This window comes from Monodelphis domestica, chromosome 2 (assembly GCF_027887165.1).
Source record: "Monodelphis domestica isolate mMonDom1 chromosome 2, mMonDom1.pri, whole genome shotgun sequence".
Classification (NCBI taxonomy): Eukaryota; Metazoa; Chordata; class Mammalia; order Didelphimorphia; family Didelphidae; genus Monodelphis; species Monodelphis domestica.
In genome coordinates, this window is record NC_077228.1 from 487,027,106 (window position 1) to 487,048,120 (window position 21,015).

General features: G+C 40.4%; 1 protein-coding gene across 2 annotated transcripts in view; it reads left to right on the forward strand.

Moving 5' to 3' along the window:
- VANGL1 (VANGL planar cell polarity protein 1) overlaps positions 1-21,015 on the forward strand; it is an 89,506-nt gene that overhangs the window by 22,056 nt on the left and 46,435 nt on the right. For both annotated transcript variants that reach the window (XM_056819250.1, XM_056819249.1), the window contains exons 2-3: positions 780-1,029; positions 15,667-15,799. In XM_056819250.1, coding sequence (XP_056675228.1) covers positions 959-1,029; positions 15,667-15,799 — 204 coding nt within the window. In that variant the 5' untranslated portion in view covers positions 780-958. The remainder of the gene's footprint in view (positions 1-779; positions 1,030-15,666; positions 15,800-21,015) is intronic.

The window sequence follows — 21,015 nt, forward strand, 5'->3', positions numbered from 1 at the left end:
CCGTTCTTTCTCTGGATGTGGATAGCGTTCTTTCTCATATGTCCCTCCAAATAGTTCTGGATCATTGCATTGCTGCTAGTAGAGAAATCCATTACATTCGATTGTACCACAGTGTATCAGTCTCTGTGTACAACATTCTCCTGGTTCTGCTCCTCTCGCTCTGCATCAATTCCCGGAGGTTGTTCCAGTCTCCATGGAATTCCTCTACTTTATTATTCCTTTTAGCACAATAGTATTCCATCATCAACATAGACCACAATTTGCTTAGCCATTCCCCAATTGATGGGCATCCCCTCGTTTTCCAGTTTTTGGCCACCACAAAGAGCGCAGCTATGAATATTCTTGTACAGGTCTTTTTCCTTATGAACTCTTTGGTGTATAAATCCAGCAGTGCTATGGCTAGAACAAAGGGAAAACAGTCTTTTAAAGTCCTTTGGGCATAGTTCCAAATTGGGATGCACTAAAATTAAAGGAGATTGAAGCCATCTCTTCTTGCTTCAAAAACTCTGAGCGATTTGGGGAAGATGTGTTGAGCAGTTACCATATCCTCTTCACATATGGGATGTGTGTAAGGTATCTTTGAGCATCAAGAGTAGGAAACCAGTGGCTGGATCCCTTTATAGATTCTCTTTATAGATCACATTCTATATTATATTGAGAGCATTTATGTATAGATATATATGCATATTATATATAGATATAATTTCTCTATCTCTCTTAACCACTTATGTAAATATTCTGTAACCAAAATTTAGAATCTTTCATTTTTCTCCCTTTAGGTGGATGTTGCAAGCTAAAGTACCTCTTTCTTGGCCTTTTTCCCAGTGGAGGAGTTGAAGACCACTACCCCAATTCCCAGGCTTCTCCCTTTGGTGAAAAGCTCTCAATAGCTGGTGGTCCTTTTCTCCCAAGAAAAGCCAATACCTGCCCCTTCCCCAAGGGCAAGGTGCCCTCTGCTATGGATACCGAATCGACATACTCTGGATATTCTTACTATTCAAGTCACTCCAAGAAATCTCACAGACAGGGGTAGGTAAACTTTATTGATTATTCACTTCTTCCTTATCTGGGAAATCCGAGCATTGCTTCCACCAATGATGCTGTTGAAATTGATTCACAGGTTAAAATGTTTTTACTAGTGTGGTGGAATTGGTAAAGCAAGCCATTGGGAGTTTGTCTCCCTTGACGATACGGGGAACTGGATCCTGAAAGAGCTTTTAAAATGCATGAAGAGTAACTACCGTGCCAAATTAGATTTTACAGCAAAAGACAGTGGATGGCCTCTCGTTCATTTCATAATTGATTTTAGATGAAGCTTCTTACTTTAGCTGCAGTGTTTCTTTCCGTTCAGAGTGCTTCTCTGAGGGGATCACTCCTTTCCTTTAACAATTAACCATAAATATAAATGCAAAGGGAAAGTGTTCATTTGCTTTCTTTCCCAATTAGGGGTGCTCCTATTGACAGTAGATGGGATTGGGAACTGGACTTTGAGGTTCTTTGCTTTGTAACTGTGTTGGGTCTTAGGATCACAGATTGAGACTTCCTAGGGACATTTTGGGATCAGTTGTCTCACTCATTCATTTGACCCATGAGGAAACTGAGCCACTAGAAAAGGAGAATGACCTGGGCCAGGTCAGCCAAGAGATTTGGGATTTGAAACCAGGTCATCTGATTGCAAACCCAGAGCTCTTCCCATTTTGCCAATTGTGTGAGCTGGACCTTTCATTCTGGCTGCTCCTGTTGTCCTAGCCTCTCTATATCAGTATAGCCCTCCTGGGTGATGTAGCCTGTGGCTATGGAACAAAGGTCTTTTCTCTGAGCACAGCTTACTGGCCTACATAAGGTCTATATTAAAACAGTGCTTAGTCTATTCAGGTCTATTATTACCAATGGAGCTAATTTTACTCAGATCAAAGGGATGACCTGTTCAACATGGTGCTATCATGGAGTGCTCTGTTAAGAGATGGCAGCCTCTGAATTTCTAATAAGAGATCGTAGTATTGCTTACTTTAGTGGATGGGCTAATACAAAGCTTTAGTCCCCAGTTAGTTCAGAATCAATAATCAGTCTTCAATTAGCGCTAGGAGGAAGCTAGAGGATATAGATCACAATGGTCAAAAGATTAAAAAAAAAATAAATTGGAGCCATAATCACAATCTAGCGGAAAGAGAACAAGTGGAAGTCTTGCCTTTGGGAGCAGCTAGTTGACAGTGGATAGAACACCAAGCTTGGAGACAAGAGGACTTGGGTTCAAATTTGACCCCAGACATTTTCTAGCTATGTGACCCTGAGCAAGTCACTTAACCTCCTTCACCTAGCCCTTACCATTTTTCTTTTAGAGCTGTTACTAAGACAGAAAGTAAGGATTTAAGGAGGGGAAAAAAAGTCTTGGATTTTAGCTTTAGTTCTGTTTCTTGCTAGTGACTAACTTGGGACAAGCCAATCTCTAAAAGGCAGATTCCTCTTCTGTGTAAAGGGGATATATAATACCTGCTTTAGAGCTATGGACCTCAGAAGATCTGAGTTCAAATGTAGCCTCAGACTCTTACTAGCTGGGTGACTAGCAACTCACTTAACCCTGTTTGCTTCAGTTTCTTTATCTGCAAAATGAGCTGGAGAAGGAAATGGCAAACCACACCAATAACTTTGCCAGAAAAATCCCAAATGGGGTCACAAAGAGTTAGTCACAGCTGAAGCAACCAAAGATCAAAAACTACCTTGACTTCCTTTTCAGGAGCTTTTAAGAAGCATCAAATGATATATGTTATAGCCCTTTGTTTCTGTTATGATCTGTTATAAGTAAAATGATGGGGCAGCATGGCATAGTGAATAGAAGTCTTCAGGAAGACTTGGGGGAGTCCTCCTTCAGATACATGTTGGCTCTGTGATGGAAAAGTTCCTTAAGCTCTTGAGTGTCCCAGGTAATTCTATAGACCATCAAGGTAGAGAAGGTGCTAATCTGAATTGGTAGAAGGTGTTTCCTCATTCAGGGAGCTCCCCTTCGCAGATAAAATCAGAGATCCGGTCTGCAAATGTAATATGAAAATGCATTATTTATCTCAGAACCTAGAAAAGACTGTTTGAAGAGAAATGTCAGATGAAAGGGATCAAAGAGAGACTTGCATCTGAAAGCCCTCAATCAAAGGTTGCAGGACTCTCATTTTGGAATATGGGTTGGAATTGGATATTTTGAGGTTTTCCAAATAATTATAAACAAAACAGAACTGATTACAACAGAGAAGAAGCTATGGAATTTGGAAAGCTGTTTTGCACAAGGAGACAAGTTAGGGCATAGATGTAAACAGTTGGATAAACATCTCAGAATGCTGGTAATGGCTACAGGCTTACATCCTTAGTAAGTCTGCCTAGGAAAGCATTTACCTTGTCAAAATACTCATCATTCCTTTTCTTCCTCAAAATTATATAAATCAAAATTTTAAGAGATTTAAGATTTGCTTCTGCCTTTTTTTTAATTAGAAAGTAGGATGTTTCAATGATGACTTGAGGGGGATGGACTGTTCACACTGATCCTTAGCCTGGTATTCTCTCTCATCTCACTAAGCCTGTTGACAATTAAATCCATTTTTAAAACCCTTTTTACTGTCTTAGTATCAATTCTAAGACATAAAAGTAACAATAGCTAGGCAATTGGGATTAAGTGACTTGCCCAGGGTCACACAACTAGGAAGTATCTGAGGCCAGATTTGAACCCAGGTTCTCCAGACTCCAGGCATAGCATTCTATCCACTATAATATCAAGCTATCCCCATATAATCCATTCTTCAGAATTTAGCTAAAATACCATCTCTTCTATGAAGCTCTTCCTTCTGCCTCCTTAAAGTGAGCCTTCATCTAATTTCCTAGCATATATTCCTCTTACATATATGTGTGTATATATATATATATCCTATTCTAACTGATGTTTATTTGTGTAGACAGCTTATCAAACACACTTATCACTAGATGTTTATAATTTACACTTAAAATTAGTGTTTAAGTTATAAATTTAAGTTTGTGTTTAGTTTTTCTCAAAGCAGTCCTGTGATATGGGTAGTACAAGTATTCTCCCCATTTTACAGATGAGATCACTGAGACCTGAAATGGTTAAATGACTGACTCAGGATCATATAGCTATATGCTTAAGGTGGGACTTGAACCCAGGTCTACTGACCTCAAAAATTCAAATATTCTTTCTACTAGGAAAGCATTGTGGTACAGTGAATAAAGTGCTAAGATTAAACCCAGAGGACTCATGTTCAGAACCTGGCCCTGCCAGTCACTCTTGTCACTCTTTCTCCTTGTTTGTAAAAAAGGAAGGGGATTTGTAACCATGAAAATGTGGGTTTCCAGGACTGTGAATTGCCAAAACTGTAAAGGTTTCAGCCAAACTGTAAAGATAATTTTTAGTGTCTTGATTTAAATAAAAAAATAAGTGGTCGCCATGGGAAAATTCCCAAATATGAAAATACCTAGGTCAGCTGGGTTTTATGGAGATTTTGATTAATACAAATGAAGGAATTAAGGGAAGGGAGAGAGAGGGAGAAAAAGAAAATAGTAGAAAGGGCCTAGGCCAAATGGCCTAGGCCTGAGCCTAAGGGAGAGTGAGTTAGTCTTTATCACTCACCACAAGATCGTCTTCAAGCTGGGTTCTTCCACTCCGAACAGAAATTATCCTCTGAACTGAATTCAAATTGTAACTCAATTCAATTGCCCTGAACTTGTTCCTTTGCTTCCTTTTAAAGAGATTTTTCTCTTATGTCACCTCCCCTAAATTTTCATGTCTGCCAATCACAGTAGATACTTTTTCCCAGGACTGCCCATTCTTAGTTCTCACCACTCTTTAGTTCTCACCTTCTCTGGGTAGATTATATCTTCTGAGTACTTCACACCTCTTTTGCTAAATTTGCCTTTTGTAAGTTGCTTGACCTTTTAGTGATTAATTTAACCTTTATAGGTACTTAGCACCCTTTTGTATTAGATCTAAAAATAGACCACCTAGCTTAAGGTTTTTGCTTCACTATAAGTATGATTTGGGGACTTTTCATTGTTTAATCAGGAATTTGCAACTTTATCTTCCCCTAAGGCACTGTCTGAGCAGGGTGGAGTAATTTTAAAGTTCTCAATACATTCCTGACCAAGTACCTCCATTGTAGAAAATGGGGAATAGCTTAATCAAATCTTCTGAAGTAGAGTCTGAGCAGTTTTAAGATTAACAGATTGGACTATAAGGTCTCCTTAAGATCCCTTGGAGCTCTAAATCCTAGATCCTCTGGTACATCCTATAAGCTCCTTGTAGGTCATTTTTCTTTGTGTGCCTCTCAGTGCTTGACCCAATATGTTGCAAATAGGCATTAGCTGTTGTTGAGTGAATAATTGCTTGTAGTTCCCTCATGCCAAATTGCATGCCACCCTCTCATGCATATTGAAGGGCCTTGTCCCTACTCTTTGGCCCTCTGAGATATCTAGATGTTGACAAGACTTCTGACTTAATGAAAACAGTTTGCATTTGTAGTCACAGGAGCTATTTTCTTCCTAGCTGCTCTATTCATGGCTAGTATTATCAAGGGCATTTTGCTAGACTCCTTAGGCTTTAAATATTTCTTCATCTGTAGAATGAATTGGAGTTAGAGGGGCAGTGTGGTACTTTGAAAAGAGCAGTGGATTGAAAGTCAGAGACCAGTTTCAATTCCCACCTCTGCTACTTTTTCCCTGTGTCACCTTCGGTTAAGTCACTTAAACTCTCTAGGCCACAGTACTCTCATGTGTAAAAGGAAAGGATTGAGCTGGACGTCTTTTGAAACCATCTCTAAGGCTGTGATCCTAATACCTTATAACTAAATGAGATCCAAAGACCCCTTTCAGCTTCAAACTTATGATCCTATCATCCTTATATTTGCATAGGATTTTCACAGTCTAAAGAGGAGTTTGATATAATCTTATCTTGGCCCTAGGAAGGGAGTAGTCTAGGTTTCATTACTCCCATTTTACAGAGGAGAAAACAAAGGCCTGTAAGTTAGATATGTTGGCAAATTCACATATCTAGTGAGTGATAGAGGCAGGACCTGAATCTACTTCTTCAGGAACTATTCAGAGCTCTTTCTTCTATCCCCACTGACTTTGCATTATATCATCATATGGTTCATTGTTGAGCACATTTAGGCAACTATATGTTGGAGATCCTTTTTCCCCAGTCCTCAGTAATTCTAAGAGACCTTGACATTTCTCTTAGTGAAAGATGAATATATATATATATATATATATATATATATATATATATATACACACACATACACACACACACACACACACACACATATACGTGATCATGAATTCAATCAAATATCTATCGAGGTCAAGAAACATAGGAAGTAACTTGGTATTAAGAGCACGGGATTTGAAGTCAGAGCTAGATTTGAATCCTATCTTTGGCTTCATGAATAACCTTGTGAAAGTCATAGATCTGTTTCTTTTTCTATAAAAAAGGAGGGCACTGGACCAGGTGATTTCCCTTCCAGCTTCAAATCCCATGAAATTATTCTAAGGCTATCTAGGCTGTGATGAGATTTATAGATGTGCACAATTGACTAGCTGCCCAAACTGCTGAGCTTTAACCACTCTATTGAGTGAATGAATTCTGTGACTGAGGTATATTATCCATATGCTGGGGAGATGGCGGACCCCCTAGGACAAGGGATATATTTTATAGATGGTGCATAGCAATGTGTCCTTTATCAGTGTTCCGAACAGTAATAGTACCTGTCCAAGGACTAGTTAATGAGAAGGTTCCTCGATCCATCCAAGCAGAGAGCATTACCCAGGTGTCATGTCCATGAAAACTGAGTGAGAGTTTTTATTTTTAGACATGCTCAGAATTTGAATAGATCTGAATAGGGCAGTTGAATACGAAAGGGGCTCTGCTTTTTGAGTAATTTCAGTAGGAGTCCGATTTCAAAAGAGGAATGAGAAAATGGCTCTGAACTTGATAGGACTGATGACATTGTGATTACCCTCTCAGGGTAGTCCAGTTTCCAGGTTGATGGACAAATGTGAACTGTCTAGCTGTTGTCTGAGTTTTCTAGCCTAGCTGCAAAGCTCTGGTCTCAGGAGAGTTTCCAGTTAGCTTGCTGGGAATTTTGGGAAAGATTGTGTGTGTGTGTGTGTGTGTGTGTGTGTGTGGTGTGTGTGTGTGTGTGTGTGTGTGTGTGTGTGTGTGTGTGTGTGTGTGCAGATTAGTATTTCTCCTTCACTTTTATTCTAGAGGGATTCAGAAATGATTGAGACTTGAAGGGTGGAAGATTTGGAAGAAAATTCATTGGAAATGAAGAACTGCTCCCTAGTAGAGAACGATCTGTCTTGTTCAACTTTGTCATCTACCACAAATCCCCAAGTGATCTGGAAACAGACTTGGAGCTGATGGTGAATTAACCTAAAGGTGGTAAATCAGACAGGACCTAAAGGAAGGCCTAAGCCTAGGGTCAAAGGAGAGAAAAAGTGGGGTCCTGCATATGATGATAAAGGAAAGGGAAAGATTGATTAAGGAGGGTGAAGAAGTGACAGCTGGGTAAACGTGGGAAAAATCTCGTGGTGGAAAAAAACCCACCTTCTCAGAAAAGGCATTCTTTCTGTGGGAACAGAGCCTCAGAACTAGGGATGCCTGTAGAAGGAAAGGAAGAAGGGCTAGTAGCCGGTCCTCAGCTTAACTTGAATACCACTCATGTTCCTTAGCCAGCTAAGAGGCCAATACACTCCTCACTCAGGTCCTCTTACAGATTTTATCTTTTTCTCACATGCACCCAGATAGTCAGATAGATTTAATTGGTGCTTAGGTTAACAGGTTAGTAGAGTGGATAGGACATTGAAATTGGACGAAGATCTGAATTCAAATTCAGTTTGGTAGCTTTACTAGTCATATAATCTTGGACAAGTGATTGAATCACAGAATTTCACAAATGGAAGGGACCCCAGACTCTATCTGGTTCAACACAAGTGGACCCCCAGAGTCTGGCTTTGTGATTGTTCAGTTGTTTTTGGTCATGTCTGACTCTTCTTGACCCTGTTTGGAGTTTTCTTGGCAGAGATACTGGAGTGATTTGCCATTTCCTTCTCCAGATCATTTTACAGATGAGGAAACTGAGGCAAATTGAGTTAAACGACTTGCTGAGGGTCATCCAGCTAGTCAGTATTTGAGAGGGGACTTAAGCTCATAAAGATGAGTCTTCCCAACTCCAGGCCATCCTCTGCGTCATCTTGCTTGCTTATAGACCTTTAATGAGAAGAAACCCATTTTCTGTCATTTAAGCACTATGAACCAGGTCCCTTCTCTGTTAAATGGATATAGGAATACTGGCATTGACTACTTCACAGGAGAGTTGGGAGACTCAAATGAGATGATGGATCTAAAACTAATTATAATTAAGGCACTATATACATTTACTGTTATTATTTCTCTATTTCCTCCTCTTCTTCCCATCCTATTATTTATAAGAACAATTTAAAGTTTGCAAAGTGCTTTATCAATGTTGTCTCCTTTGATTCTCCTAACAACCCTGCAGAGGAGAAGCTATTTTATTATCCCTGAGGGCAAAACTAAGGCAGACAGGTTAAATGACTTGCCCAGGGTCATGCAGCTAGTTAGTATAGAATTGCTGATAGAAAGATCTCTCTGCTATCATAGCTACAAATAAGTAAGTATAAGACAATGGGATGTAATGGAAAAAGCACTTGGAATCAGAAGGAATCTAGTTCAAATCCTAACTCTGAGCTACTATCTGTGCAACCTTGGGCAGGCCATTTAAGCACTCTGAGCTTCAGTTCCTTAGGATTATTAATAGCACCTACCTCACAGAACTGTTGGGCATTTCAGAGGACATGATGTCTCTAATGTGTTTTTGTTGTTCAGTTCTCTCAGTCATTTCTTACTCTTCATGACCCCTTTTGGGATTTTCTTGGCAAAGGTCCTGGAGTGGTTTGCCATTTCCTTCTCCAACTTATGTTAAAGATGAGGAATCTGAGGCCAGCAGGCTTAAGTGACTTGTCCAGGGTCACACAATATCCGAGACTGAATTTGAATTCAGTTCTTCCTGACTCTAAGCCCAGCACTATCCACTGCACCACCCAGCTGCCCCATAAAATGTTTTGCAAATCTTAAGTGTTATATAAATGCAAGCTATTAATATTATGAACCCACAGAGATACAAATCATTGTACATGTTTATAGGTATATAAACCACTAATGAGATGCAGTGTGGCATGATAGATGGAGACCTGGGCTTTTGGGGGGTCACCTGCAACTTTAATTCTGGAAGGGGTGAGGTATTCCGTGACGTGCCACCAAAAAATGGCAAAATATTGATGTCAGTCAGTAAACATTAATTAAAGGGCTACTGTGTGCCAGGCACTGTGCCAAGAGCTGGGCAAGTCTAATGAGGAGGAAACAAGCAAACAAACATGTTCGAGCAAGTTAATACAGAAGAAATAGGAAACATTTGAAAGAAGGAAGGCACTAGCATTAAGAGAAGTTGGGAAAGACTTCCTGTAGAAGACGGGATTTTAGTTGGAACTTTAAAGAAGTCAGAACCAAGAACCTCTTATCTCCAGGCCAGTGTCTGGATTCACGGAGCCACCTAGCTGCCCCCTTTTGCCTTTTTTTGTGTGCCTGGCATACAGTAGGTACTTAATAAATGTTCATTGATTGCTAGAACCTCATTATTCGGAAACTTGACACCCTCGAACTCAGACATACGTGATTGGCAATTGAAAAAAAATAAATGCAGAAAACTATGTAAAATAAATATTTTGCAGACACCCCAATACCGTGCCATTTTTCCAAACCCAGTCAAGTCCCAGAGCACTTAGCCTTATCTTGCTCATTCGCACTCTGACAAGCATTAGTGTGAGTCATTACATTGTTTTGTGCCAGACATTAGCTCCTGTATCAGTCTTGTCCAGAATTCTAGCTTGTAGCAACAGAGCAGCACTTCTCTTTGTTCCAGTAACGCTATTTAGTTATTTTTAGTGGCCTTGAAGTATAAGAGCAGTGATGCTGGGAGCTCTGATAAGCCTACGAAAAGTCGAAGAGGGCCAGAGTTTGTTTGTATAAGAAATATTTAAGGGGGATTGATATTACAAGCGATTTTCAACGAATGGGAAGGGTCTTGGAATGGTCTCATAGAACAAAGTCCTACGGTAGGTGGAGATAAGAGTGAGGACATTCCAAGCATTAGGGGACAGCCAGAGAAAATGCCTGGAGCTGGATGTTATGACGATCAGCCTTTGTTTCAGGGAGAAGTCAGAAGGTCTGAGTTCAAATCCTAACTTTAGTGCTCACTACTGGTATGACCATGAGCAAGTTACTTAATCCCCTTGAACCTCAGTTTTCCCATCTGTAAAATTGAGGACATTTGACTAGCTGGGTTTCCAGAATCCCTTCTGGATCTGAGATGTTGTGGATCTATAAATATTGTCCCCTACCTGCTGAGGATATCTGGCAGGTCTTAATTGTTTGCTAAGGTCTGTGATATTGGGTTATATTGCAGTTATATTCTGCAAGAGAGTACTGATGTCCTAGAGGACATTTTTGGGAACACCTCTGAGCACTAGAAGAGCTCTGGGGTCTTTTCTGGCTTGTTCTGGAAGTTAAGGAGAGGTGATGTAGGCTCCTTTGGCTATCAAACAGCCTCTCTAGTATTATAAATCAATCAAATATTTATTAAGCACTTTCTTTGTGCCATTAAAGTGTAAGCTCCCTAAGGGCAGATATTACCTTTTGCCTCCTTTTTTCCTTCCATCTTAGAATCAATACTGTGCATTGGTTCCAAGGCAGAAGAGTGGTAAGGGGGTTAAGTGATTTGCCCAGGAACACACAGCTAGGAATTGTCTAAAGTCAGATTTGAACCTAGAACTTCTTATCTCCAGGCTGGAGATAAATGTTGACTGATTACTAGATACTCTGTTGAGTGGGCAGCTAAGTGGTGCTGGGTCTGGAGTCAAGAAAACCTGGTTTCAGATCCTGCCTCAGACAATTACTAGGTGTATGACCCTGGGCAAGTCACTTAACCCTATTTGCCTCAACTTCTTCATCTGTCAAATGAGCTGGAGAAGGAACCAGCAAACGACCCCAATATCTTGGCCAAGAAAAGCCCAAATGGGATTACATAGACCCAACTGAAAGAACTGAACTACAACAAAAATTCTATGTATTAGATACAAAAATAGAGGCAAAACAACCCCGAATGAGGAAGACAATCTATACAGCATACAGTTATCTCTTCCAGTCAGAAGGCTTAAGGGTATCATGGCCAAGATCTAGGAAATGCAAGTAAAAGTTTCTCTTACCAGAGAAGAAATCTGATTTTTTCCCCCTTATATGGAGTGTTTATAGGAAGGACTTCATTGTAAATTTTGGGTTAAATATTTGGTCAATAGGTTAATGCCTTGTAATATTATATATTTTGTGTATTTCTGAGTTTCTGAACTTTTTCTTTGTCATCTACTGGCCTTCTCATGGCCTCTATGACTTCCATAGAACTCCCCCCAAATTCCCATTTAATTTCTTATGCCAACCCGAAATATGTTGAAACCTCAATGGGGAAAGTTGTGATGAGGAAGAGATAAGTGTGTATCCAAGAGGGCATTGGGAAGTTTTGTAGGGGAAGTTCAGAGATCTGGGAAGACTTCTCTTCAATGGGAGAGCTGGGAGAAAGTTGTTTTTACAGGTCACCTCCTTTAAAAACAAACACCACTACAATGACTGGTTCACTATGATAGCCTGGCCAACGGTCCATTGCAATGGCGACCTTTGGTGATTTGGGCTTCCTTTGTGAATGCTTTTATCTAGTTAACCTCCTTAAAACACAAACAAAAAAACCCACCAGATAGCTGTTTGCATAGCACATCTGAAGAGGAAAAAGAAGAAAATAAAGACATTCATTGGAATCTTCTGGCTGACACTCATTTAGCCAATCAGTCAGACCAGAAAGCGAGGAAAATCAGTTAACTGGGATAATGGTGGAGTGCTCCAGGCTCTACAGGATGAAAAATCTTCCTTTAATCAGATAGCGATCCCTTTATCAGGATCACCCTGATTTTTATCAAAGGATTATTAAATTGTAGAGAATTTCTCACTGTATTATTGCTCTCAGTTGCCTTAGAAACAAGTAGCACTGGGAGGAGGAGCACCTGGCCCTGGGCCATTTCTCCCAGGAGACATTAGGACCAGTGCCAGAGAACTAGTCATTCCAGTGACATTCTCGAACAATAGAAAATTTGAGGGGCAACTGTTGGAGTATAAAGAATCCACATTTAGAGTCCACAGAATTTGTTGTTCAGTCATTTCAGTTGTGTTTGATTCTTCACTGATCCTGTTTAGGGTTTTCTTGGCAAAGTTTTCCATTCCCTTCTCTGGCTCATCTTACAGAGGAGGAAACTGAGGTAAAAAGTGCTGAGTGGTTTTCCATTTTCCTCTCCAACTCATTTAACAGATGAGGAAACTGAGGCAAACAGGGTTAAGAGACTTGCCCAGGAACACACAGCTACTAAGTGTCTGGGGCCAGTTTTGAGCTCATAAAAATGAGTTTTCTTGATTCTCAACCCAGTGCTCTCTATCTACCAAGTTACCTAGCTGCCCTGTCCACAAGCTTGCCTTTGCTACCTACTCAGTTGTTTAACCTTGGACAAGTTATCAGGCTTCACTTAAGTTCATCTGTAAAAGGAGATTAGGTGGGGCAGCTAGGTCGCTCAGTGGTTAGAGAGCCCCAGGCCAAGAGACAGGAAGTCCTGGGTTCAGATAGGGCCTCAGATACTTCCTAGCTGTGTGACCCTGGGCAAGTCACATAACTCCAATTGCCTACCCCTTACTGCTCTTTTGCCTTGGAAACAATACTTAATATTTATTCTAAGGCGGAAGGTAAGGGTATTTTTAAAAAATGAGATTAGACTAAATTATTTTTAGGGTTTTTCTTCCCCACCTCCAACCCTTCTCCCTTGCCCTGTGGTTTCCCAAGGAATTTTGATAGTCTTTCTCTGTATCCCCAGCTTAACACAGTGCCCAGCACATAGTAGGTACTTAGTAAATTTGTTGATTATTAGATTTTGGCTTATACAGGACTACCAATAAACTATAAGCTTCCTCTTAGCAGGAACTGACTTTGTCTTTTTTATTTCTAGCAGCTAAGAGTGCCTGGCACATAGTAGGCATTTAATAAATGTTTGTTGATTGATACATAAAGTGAGAAGGCTCCAATTGGGTAAACATCTTGGTAAGTTAGTAAGTCAGTTGTTACCATTCTCTTCCTCTTGAAATTACTTTGTTTTTATTTTATACTAAGAAAGAAAGGTTGGGGAGCTAGGTGGCTCAGTGGATAGAAGATCAGGGCTAGAGATGAGAGGTTCAAATATGGCTTCAGACTTCCTAGCTTTGTGACCCCAATTGCTAGCCTATCGCTCTTCTGACTTAAACTGACCCTTAGTATGAATTCTAAGACAGAAGGTGAGGGTATTTTAAAAGGAAGGAAGGAAGGGAGGGAAGGAGAGAGAGAGAGAGAGAGAGAGAGAGAGAGAGAGAGAGAGAGAGAGAGAGAGAGAGAGAGAGAGGAAGGAAGGAAGGAAGGAAGAAAGGAAGGAAGGGAGGGAGGGAGGGAGGAAGGAAAATTAAATGAATAAATAGAAGGGTGGCATCATACCTTAGGAAAGAAATTGCCAAGATGCAGGTTTAGTATTGGCCAGGATATAAATAATATTTATTATTACATGACAGCTGTGTCTAAATAACCACAAACTTTTTAAAAATTAATTTTTTAACCTCTTTTTGCTGTAAGTAGTATGGATTTCACAACAAAGAATTTTTTTTCCCCTGCTAATCTCTTTTAGTACATTGGGACCATTCTTGGGAATAAGGGCAAGTGCTTGGCTGGCAAGAGAGGCTGGGGCGGAGGAGCGCAGGGATCCCGTGGGAAGGAGAGGCAGCCCACTTATTTATTTACTCAAGCCAACTGAGGGGCCTGGATGGTGGAGACTCTTTGATCCTCAGTTAGCAGCTGTGACTAGGAGTGCCATTTTCCATCTGTGTTTAATGCGCAGGTTGTGACCCCATCTCTCCATGGGCTTTGCCACAGTGATTGATACCTTCTTGTAGCCTCCAGATTAGATTACTGCAGGGTGTGCTCAAGGATCCCTGGACGCCCACCCAGAAAGTTCATCTGGTATTGGATGTCTATTTTCCTTAAGTAGTTATGACCACTTGGATCACATTTTTTTTCAAAAGAAAGCCAGAAGACGTTACCATTTGCCCTATTTATTTTCTCCATGTCTGGGGGTTTGGGGGTTTCTGAGATCAGCTGGTGTCAGTGGAGAATGACTTTCAGGCTTGAACTTGAGTTGATAGAATAACCATATCCTCTGGTTTGGTTTGAAAATCCCTTTCCCTGTCCCAACCAACTCAACATGTAGGGCTGAGAAAAAGCAGCATTTTCTAATGCTTGCCATTGGCTAAGGAAGGAGAAGAATAACAGTTGACATTTTTATAGCAACCTTAACTTTGTTAAGAACATCTCCATATATTTTTTTAACCCTTCTATCTTAGAATCAATACTGAGTTTTCATTCCAAGGAGAAAGAGCAATAAGAGCTAGGCTTGGATTAAGTGACTTACCCAGGGTCACACAACAAGGATGAAACAGAGGATAGATTTGATTCCAGGATGCTCTCCACCTCCAGAGAAAGAACTGTTGAAATCAGAATGCAAATAAAAACACACGATTTTTCAGTCCTTTTTTGGGGTTCATCTTTTGGGGTTTTGTTTTTATAAAATTACTCACAAAAATGAACAATACGGAAATGTGTTTTACATGATAATACATGTATAACTCAGATCAAATTGCCTGCCAGAACCAGGAAGGGGAAGGGAGAGAAGTTTGATCATATAATTTAGGAAAACTCTTGAAGAAATTTGTTAGAACATTGTTAATAAATAAATATTTTTAAAAAAGATTTGGGGGGCAGCTGAGTGGCTCAGTGGGTTGAGAGCAAGGATCAGACAGGAGGTCTTGGGTTCAAATCTGGCCTCAGCCACTTCCTAGCTGTGTGACCCTGGGCAAGTCACTTGACCCCCATTGCTTAGCCCTTACCGCTCTTCTGCCTTAGAACCAATACACAGTATTGATTCTAAGACGGAAGGTAAAGGTTTAAAAAAATGGATTCTAAGACCTCCTGTTTTCAGATCTGGCTCTCTATCTGCCCCCAATCTGCACACATTCTCATGTGATACTCCCACCACCCTGTGGGATAGACAACATTATCATCTCCATTTCATAAATGAGAAAACTGAGGACTAACAAGGGTGGAACTTTCCCGTAGTCACCTAGCTAATAATAAGTTTCATCAGGAATAAAATTAGACATGAAAAAACAAGTTTGACCCTTGGGGAATGTAGTGTGGTTTGCATTCAGACAGAAAGAATAACAGTTTCATAAATTCAGAATGAATTGATGCTGAATTTCAAGTTAAAGTGAAAGGATTTCGAAAGCCTCTTCCTGCCCTAAATCCTATGTTATATTACAATAAACAAGAAGATGGTTATGAAAAAAATAGTTGTGGCAAGTTATCTTAAAATCTCTATATGGATATTAGTCTCTAGATCCATAATCATATCTGCGTCTTTTTTCCCCCTCAGGGAGAGAAATAGAGAGAGACACAAATCCCCCCGAAGTAAAGATGGCAACCGTTCAGAAAAATCTGTCACCATTCAGGCTCCTCCAGCAGAACCTCTGCTGGGGAATGATTCTACTCGGGCCGAGGAAGTACAGGTAAGGACGAAAGAGGGAACCGAAATGCCCCAGCAGAGGCCCATTTTGCTCATCTTTTTTCCAAACTCTTATTGCACTATCTTTATTACTCCTGTGGTTTTCACATTTATTTTCTCGTCTATTCATTCATTTTTATCCAGCTCTTTCCATTGGTTTGAGGGCTGATAGCCCAACACTCAACTGGCTCAGCAGACTGCTTTGCTTCTAAGTGGTGACAGCCACGCTTTTCATGGTGCTAAGATGTAAGCCAGAATCATTAGGCGCCATCAAAGAAAAGCAACCATTTGGGGGTATTAAAGGAGAGGAATAACTGGCTTGACGGTGATGAGAGGGAGGACGGGAAGACGGGGCATGTGATTGGTTGAAGGAACTGGGGCTAGTTAGCCTAGAGAAAAGGGGGTTTGGGAGAGACAGACAGGATAGCTCTCTTTTTCCACGTGGCCACAAGGAGCTGAGTTCCGAACAGCAGGTGAAATTTGTGGAGAGAAAAGATTTAGACCCAAAGGAAGGGGGGGGGGAGAATCCTTCCTGGAGGTCTGCCAATTAGGGAATGGCTGAACGAATTGTGGTACATGTTGGTGATGGAACACTATCGTGCTATGAGAAATGATAAGCAGGATGATTTCAGGGAAAGCTGGAAAGATCTGCAGGAACTGATGCAGAGTGAGATAGGCAGAATTGGGGGAATATTGTACACAATAACAGCAATATTGGATGATGATTACCTGTGAAAAAACCCTTCCTAATAATTCAAGCTATCCAAATGGAGAGTAGGCTGTGTTGGGAGGTAATGGGTATGGCCAGCATCTCAACAGATGATCATTTGCTGGAGATGTTGTTGAAGGGATGCCTGTAAACATAGAGACGAAATGGACTACATGACCTTTTTTTTTTAATTGTAAACCCTTACCTTCCTTACTTAAAGTCCTTACTATGTATTGGTTCTAAGGCAGAAGAGTGGTAAGGGCTTTGTTTATTTGACTGTCCACATCATACTCTTTTCTTAAAAAACCTTACCTTCCATCTTAGAACCAATGCTATGTATTGATTCCAAAACAGAAGAGTGGTAAGGGCTAGGCAATGGGGGTTAAGTGACTTGCCCAGGGTCACACAGCTGGAAAGTATATGAAGCCAGATTTGAACTTAGGACCTCCCGTCTATAGACCTGACTCTCAGTCCACTGAGCCAACCAGCTGCCCCTGACTTTTTTTTTTTAATCCTTACCTTCTGTCTTAGAATCAAGTATTGCTTCTAAGGCAAAAGCATAGTGAAGGCTAGACAATGGACATTAAATGACTTGCTCACAATCCCACAGCTAGGAAGTGTCTTGTAAAATTTACTGTTAAATTTAAAATATATCTCTACTAATAAAAATATTATATTTTAAATTTAACAGTCCGAGTCTAGATTTGAACCCAGGACTTCCCATCTCTATGCCTGGCTCTCAGTCCACTGAGCCACCTAGCTGACTTTTTTGGGTGGTTGTCATTTTTAAACCCTTACTTTCCATCTTAGAATAAATACTGTGTATTTCTTCTAAAGCAGAAGAGCAGTAAGGGCTAGGCAATGGGGGTTAAAGTGACTTGCCCAGTATCACAAAGCTACTCAATGATTTTCTAAATTAGAGATGCTGGGATTTGCCTCTGATTAGAACAGCTTTTCCATAGAGAAAAAAAAAATAATCCTTGAACTGCCCTCTTTGACTGGGCACCTTTGACAGTCATAGTGATGGAAGAGTTCATTTAGCAATGGGGAAAATAATGAAGGCAGCCTCCAGAGGCAATAGGAGAATTGGTACCAATGGAATTTGTGCCATCAGCCTCATTTAGAGACTGCGGCCATGGATAACCCCCCTCCCCGAGATGGAAACTTGCACACAGCAAATAGACCACACAGAACCATATGTGCAGTCAGACACCACCACCCACTCCATGGAATCATCCAAGAGATAGTCCACACCCACAGCCACAGACACACAAATCAGACTCCTGAGTTGTGCACCTACATTTGCCTAAAGAGACACCTGTACATGCAGACACGTCTCCTGGGCTGTTGCCCTAACTGGTATTGTTTTGTACTAGTGAGTTATTTATACATGATGATCAAACTACACGTTAACCCCTTTGGGCTCTTAAGCTCAGATGCACATCAGAGGATTGGCAATGATTTTAGCCAGCTTACAGCCCCGTGGCATTTGGCATTCTTTCTTCCAGTTGTCAGATGGTATACTGTAGCTCCATTCAGAGTATTCTCGTGGAACTGGCTGCCAACTTGTTTCTTTTAATATTATAGTGTTGTGGATACAATAAATGTAAAAAGAGCATGAATTTAGACTGGAATGAACTGTAGAGGTAGTCCTACTCCTCCCCCGTGGACTCAGAAGATAGAAAGTGACTTATCCAAAGTCACAAAATAAATGATGAGCTGGGGTCTGAACTCAGGGTCTTGACTTCAGTGTCTCCCCCTGAATCATAGGAGAATAGAACAAAGATTTAGCATCAGAAGAGACTTTAGAGATGAGCCAGGATCATGGATTTTTGAGCTAGAATTAATCTCTGAGCCTACTTAGTCCAACCCTTTATTTTAAGAAAATAATGAAAAAAGAAAGTTAAGGGATCCCAGCTCAGAAAAAGAAATTGAGCAAGCCATCAAGGAACTTCTTAAGAAAAAATCCCCAGGGCCAGCTGGATTCACAAGTGAATTCTATCAAACATTTAAAGAATAACTAATCCCAATACTATACAAATTATTTGACAAATTAAGCCAAGAAGGAGTCTTACCAAATTCTTTTAAAGACACAAATATGGTAGTGATTCCAAAGCCAGGTAGATCAAAAACAGAGAAATAAAACTACAGACCAATCTCCTTAATGAACATAGATGCAAAAATCTTAAATAGGATACTAGCAAAAAGACTCCAGCAAGTGATCACAGGGTTTATTCATTATGATCAGATGGGATTTATACCAGGAATGCAAGGATGGTTCAATATTAGGAAAACCATCCACATAACTGACCGTATCAATAATCAAACCAACTGAAATCATATGATTATCTCAATAGATGCAGAAAAAGCCTTTGACAAAATACAACACTCGTTCCTTTTGAAAACACTAGAAAGTATAGGAATAGAAGGGCCTTTCCTAAAAATAATAAACAGTATTTTTTAAAAACCATCAGCAAATATCATCTGCAATTTGGATCCGTTAGAAGCCTTCCCAACAAGAAAGTTAAGTCACTTGCCTAAGATTTTAATTCAGGTTCACTAATTCCATTTTTAAAAATATCTTATCATGCTTCTTTTCTTTTCTGAATACACCTGGCCATTGAACACCCCTCAGGGAATGGTTAAGAGCCCATAGCTTTTCTCTCTTAAGTTGATTTGCAAATAGCATGGCATTTGTTTGTTTTTAAGTGCTTTAGACCTTCCCCTGAACTGTTCCATGATCCTGGGCTTTCTGAGGACCACTCTCTCATTAGAGTTTGAGTTAGAGATTTTGGGGAGTGGGGACAGTGCTCACACTTGCCATAGATAATGAACTTCCAGCAAGAATTGAGGTTTCAATCATCTTCTGGTCTGTTACGGGTCCCAGGCAGTTATTCTGGAGAGTGCCTCTTGGAGAAGGTGGGGGAGGCAGGACAGCATCCAGAACCCAACAGGAGAATCAGTAGCAATGGAATGTGTGCTCTCAACCTCATTTGGAGACTGCAGCCATAGATACATGCCTTCCCATCCACGTAAACTTGCATGCAGATAGACTGGTATGCATGCCAGTGTGATTATTATCTAAGTGCAAGAACATTAGGCAACCTGTAGGGTTTCCTGGATCTTATATAATTCACAGATGTGTTGCTATAGCCACATGCCACTAAAGATTAAGTGGAAAGGCACCCAGGTGGCCCAGTGGTTTGAGAAGCAGGACTCCTGGGTTCATATCTGGCTGCCTAACTGTGTGTCAGTTGCCTAGACCTTACACTTTTGCCTTGGACCATACATATTTTACATATATATATATATATATATATATATATATATATATATATATAGTATTGAATACATAGTATTGATTCTAAGATGAAAGGTAAAGGTATAAAAAAAGATTATATGGTGGAGATATGTGTGTATGTATATACATATATGCATATATGCATATGCATATACACATATATGTGAAAATACGTATCTCTATATACATACATGTGGAGTAAGGTTGGTAAAAAAGAGAGAACAATGGCGATTTGAAAAGAGTAATCAATGGATGCTAATAATTTTAATTTATTAAAATATCAACAGTTTTGTTGGCACAAAAATATGGAATTCTATCTGTAAATACTGAGCACATTTACACAGAAAATAATGAACATATATAGCCAGTGAGCTTATGTGCTAAATGAATTTGTTATGTGACTTTTAGCAAGAGAGACTCTTTCTCCATATGTTAATTTTTGAGTTTAAGAACTAATTTTTGCAGTGGTTCTATTGGTAGAATAGCAAGGAAACCAGTGTTCTTGGATTTCAGAGTACATGAAAGAGAATAAGGTGTAAGAATAGAAAGGGGGAGTCAGGTAGGTGGTCTAGTGGAGAGAGAGCCAGGTTCAAGTTTGGCCTCAGACACTTCCTAGCTGTGTGACCTTGGGCAAGTCACCTAACCTCAATTGCCTTGCCCTTACCTCTTCCCTGCCTTAAATCTAATACTCAGTGTCTATTCTAAGACAGAAGGTATTTAAAGGGGGGGGGGGGAGAATAGTAGAATGGTAGAAAGGGACCTTTAAAAGGAGAAAGACAGAGAGGGGGGAGGGATGGAGGGAGAGGAATATGAGAGGAGAGAGACAAAGAGACACAGAGAGAGAAAGAGAGAGAAGGAGAGACAGAGAGAGAGAGAGAGAGAAGGAGAGACAGAGAGAAAGACAAACACAGACAGACAGAGAGAGAAAAAGTGAGAGGGATATGAGAGGAGAGACAGACAGACAGAGAAAGGGAGAGGGATATGAGAGGAGAGAGACAGAGAGACAGAGACAGATAGACAGACAGAGAAAAGGAAAGAGAGAGAGAGAGAGAGATGGAGGAGAGGGAGAAAGGGAGAAAGAGAGAGAGAGAGACAGACAGAGAGACAGAGAGAGAGAGAGAGAGAGAGAGAGAGAGAGAGAGAGAGAGAGAGAGAGATTAGCCAGATAGCACAGTAGACAGAGCACTGGATCTGGAATCAATCATGTTCA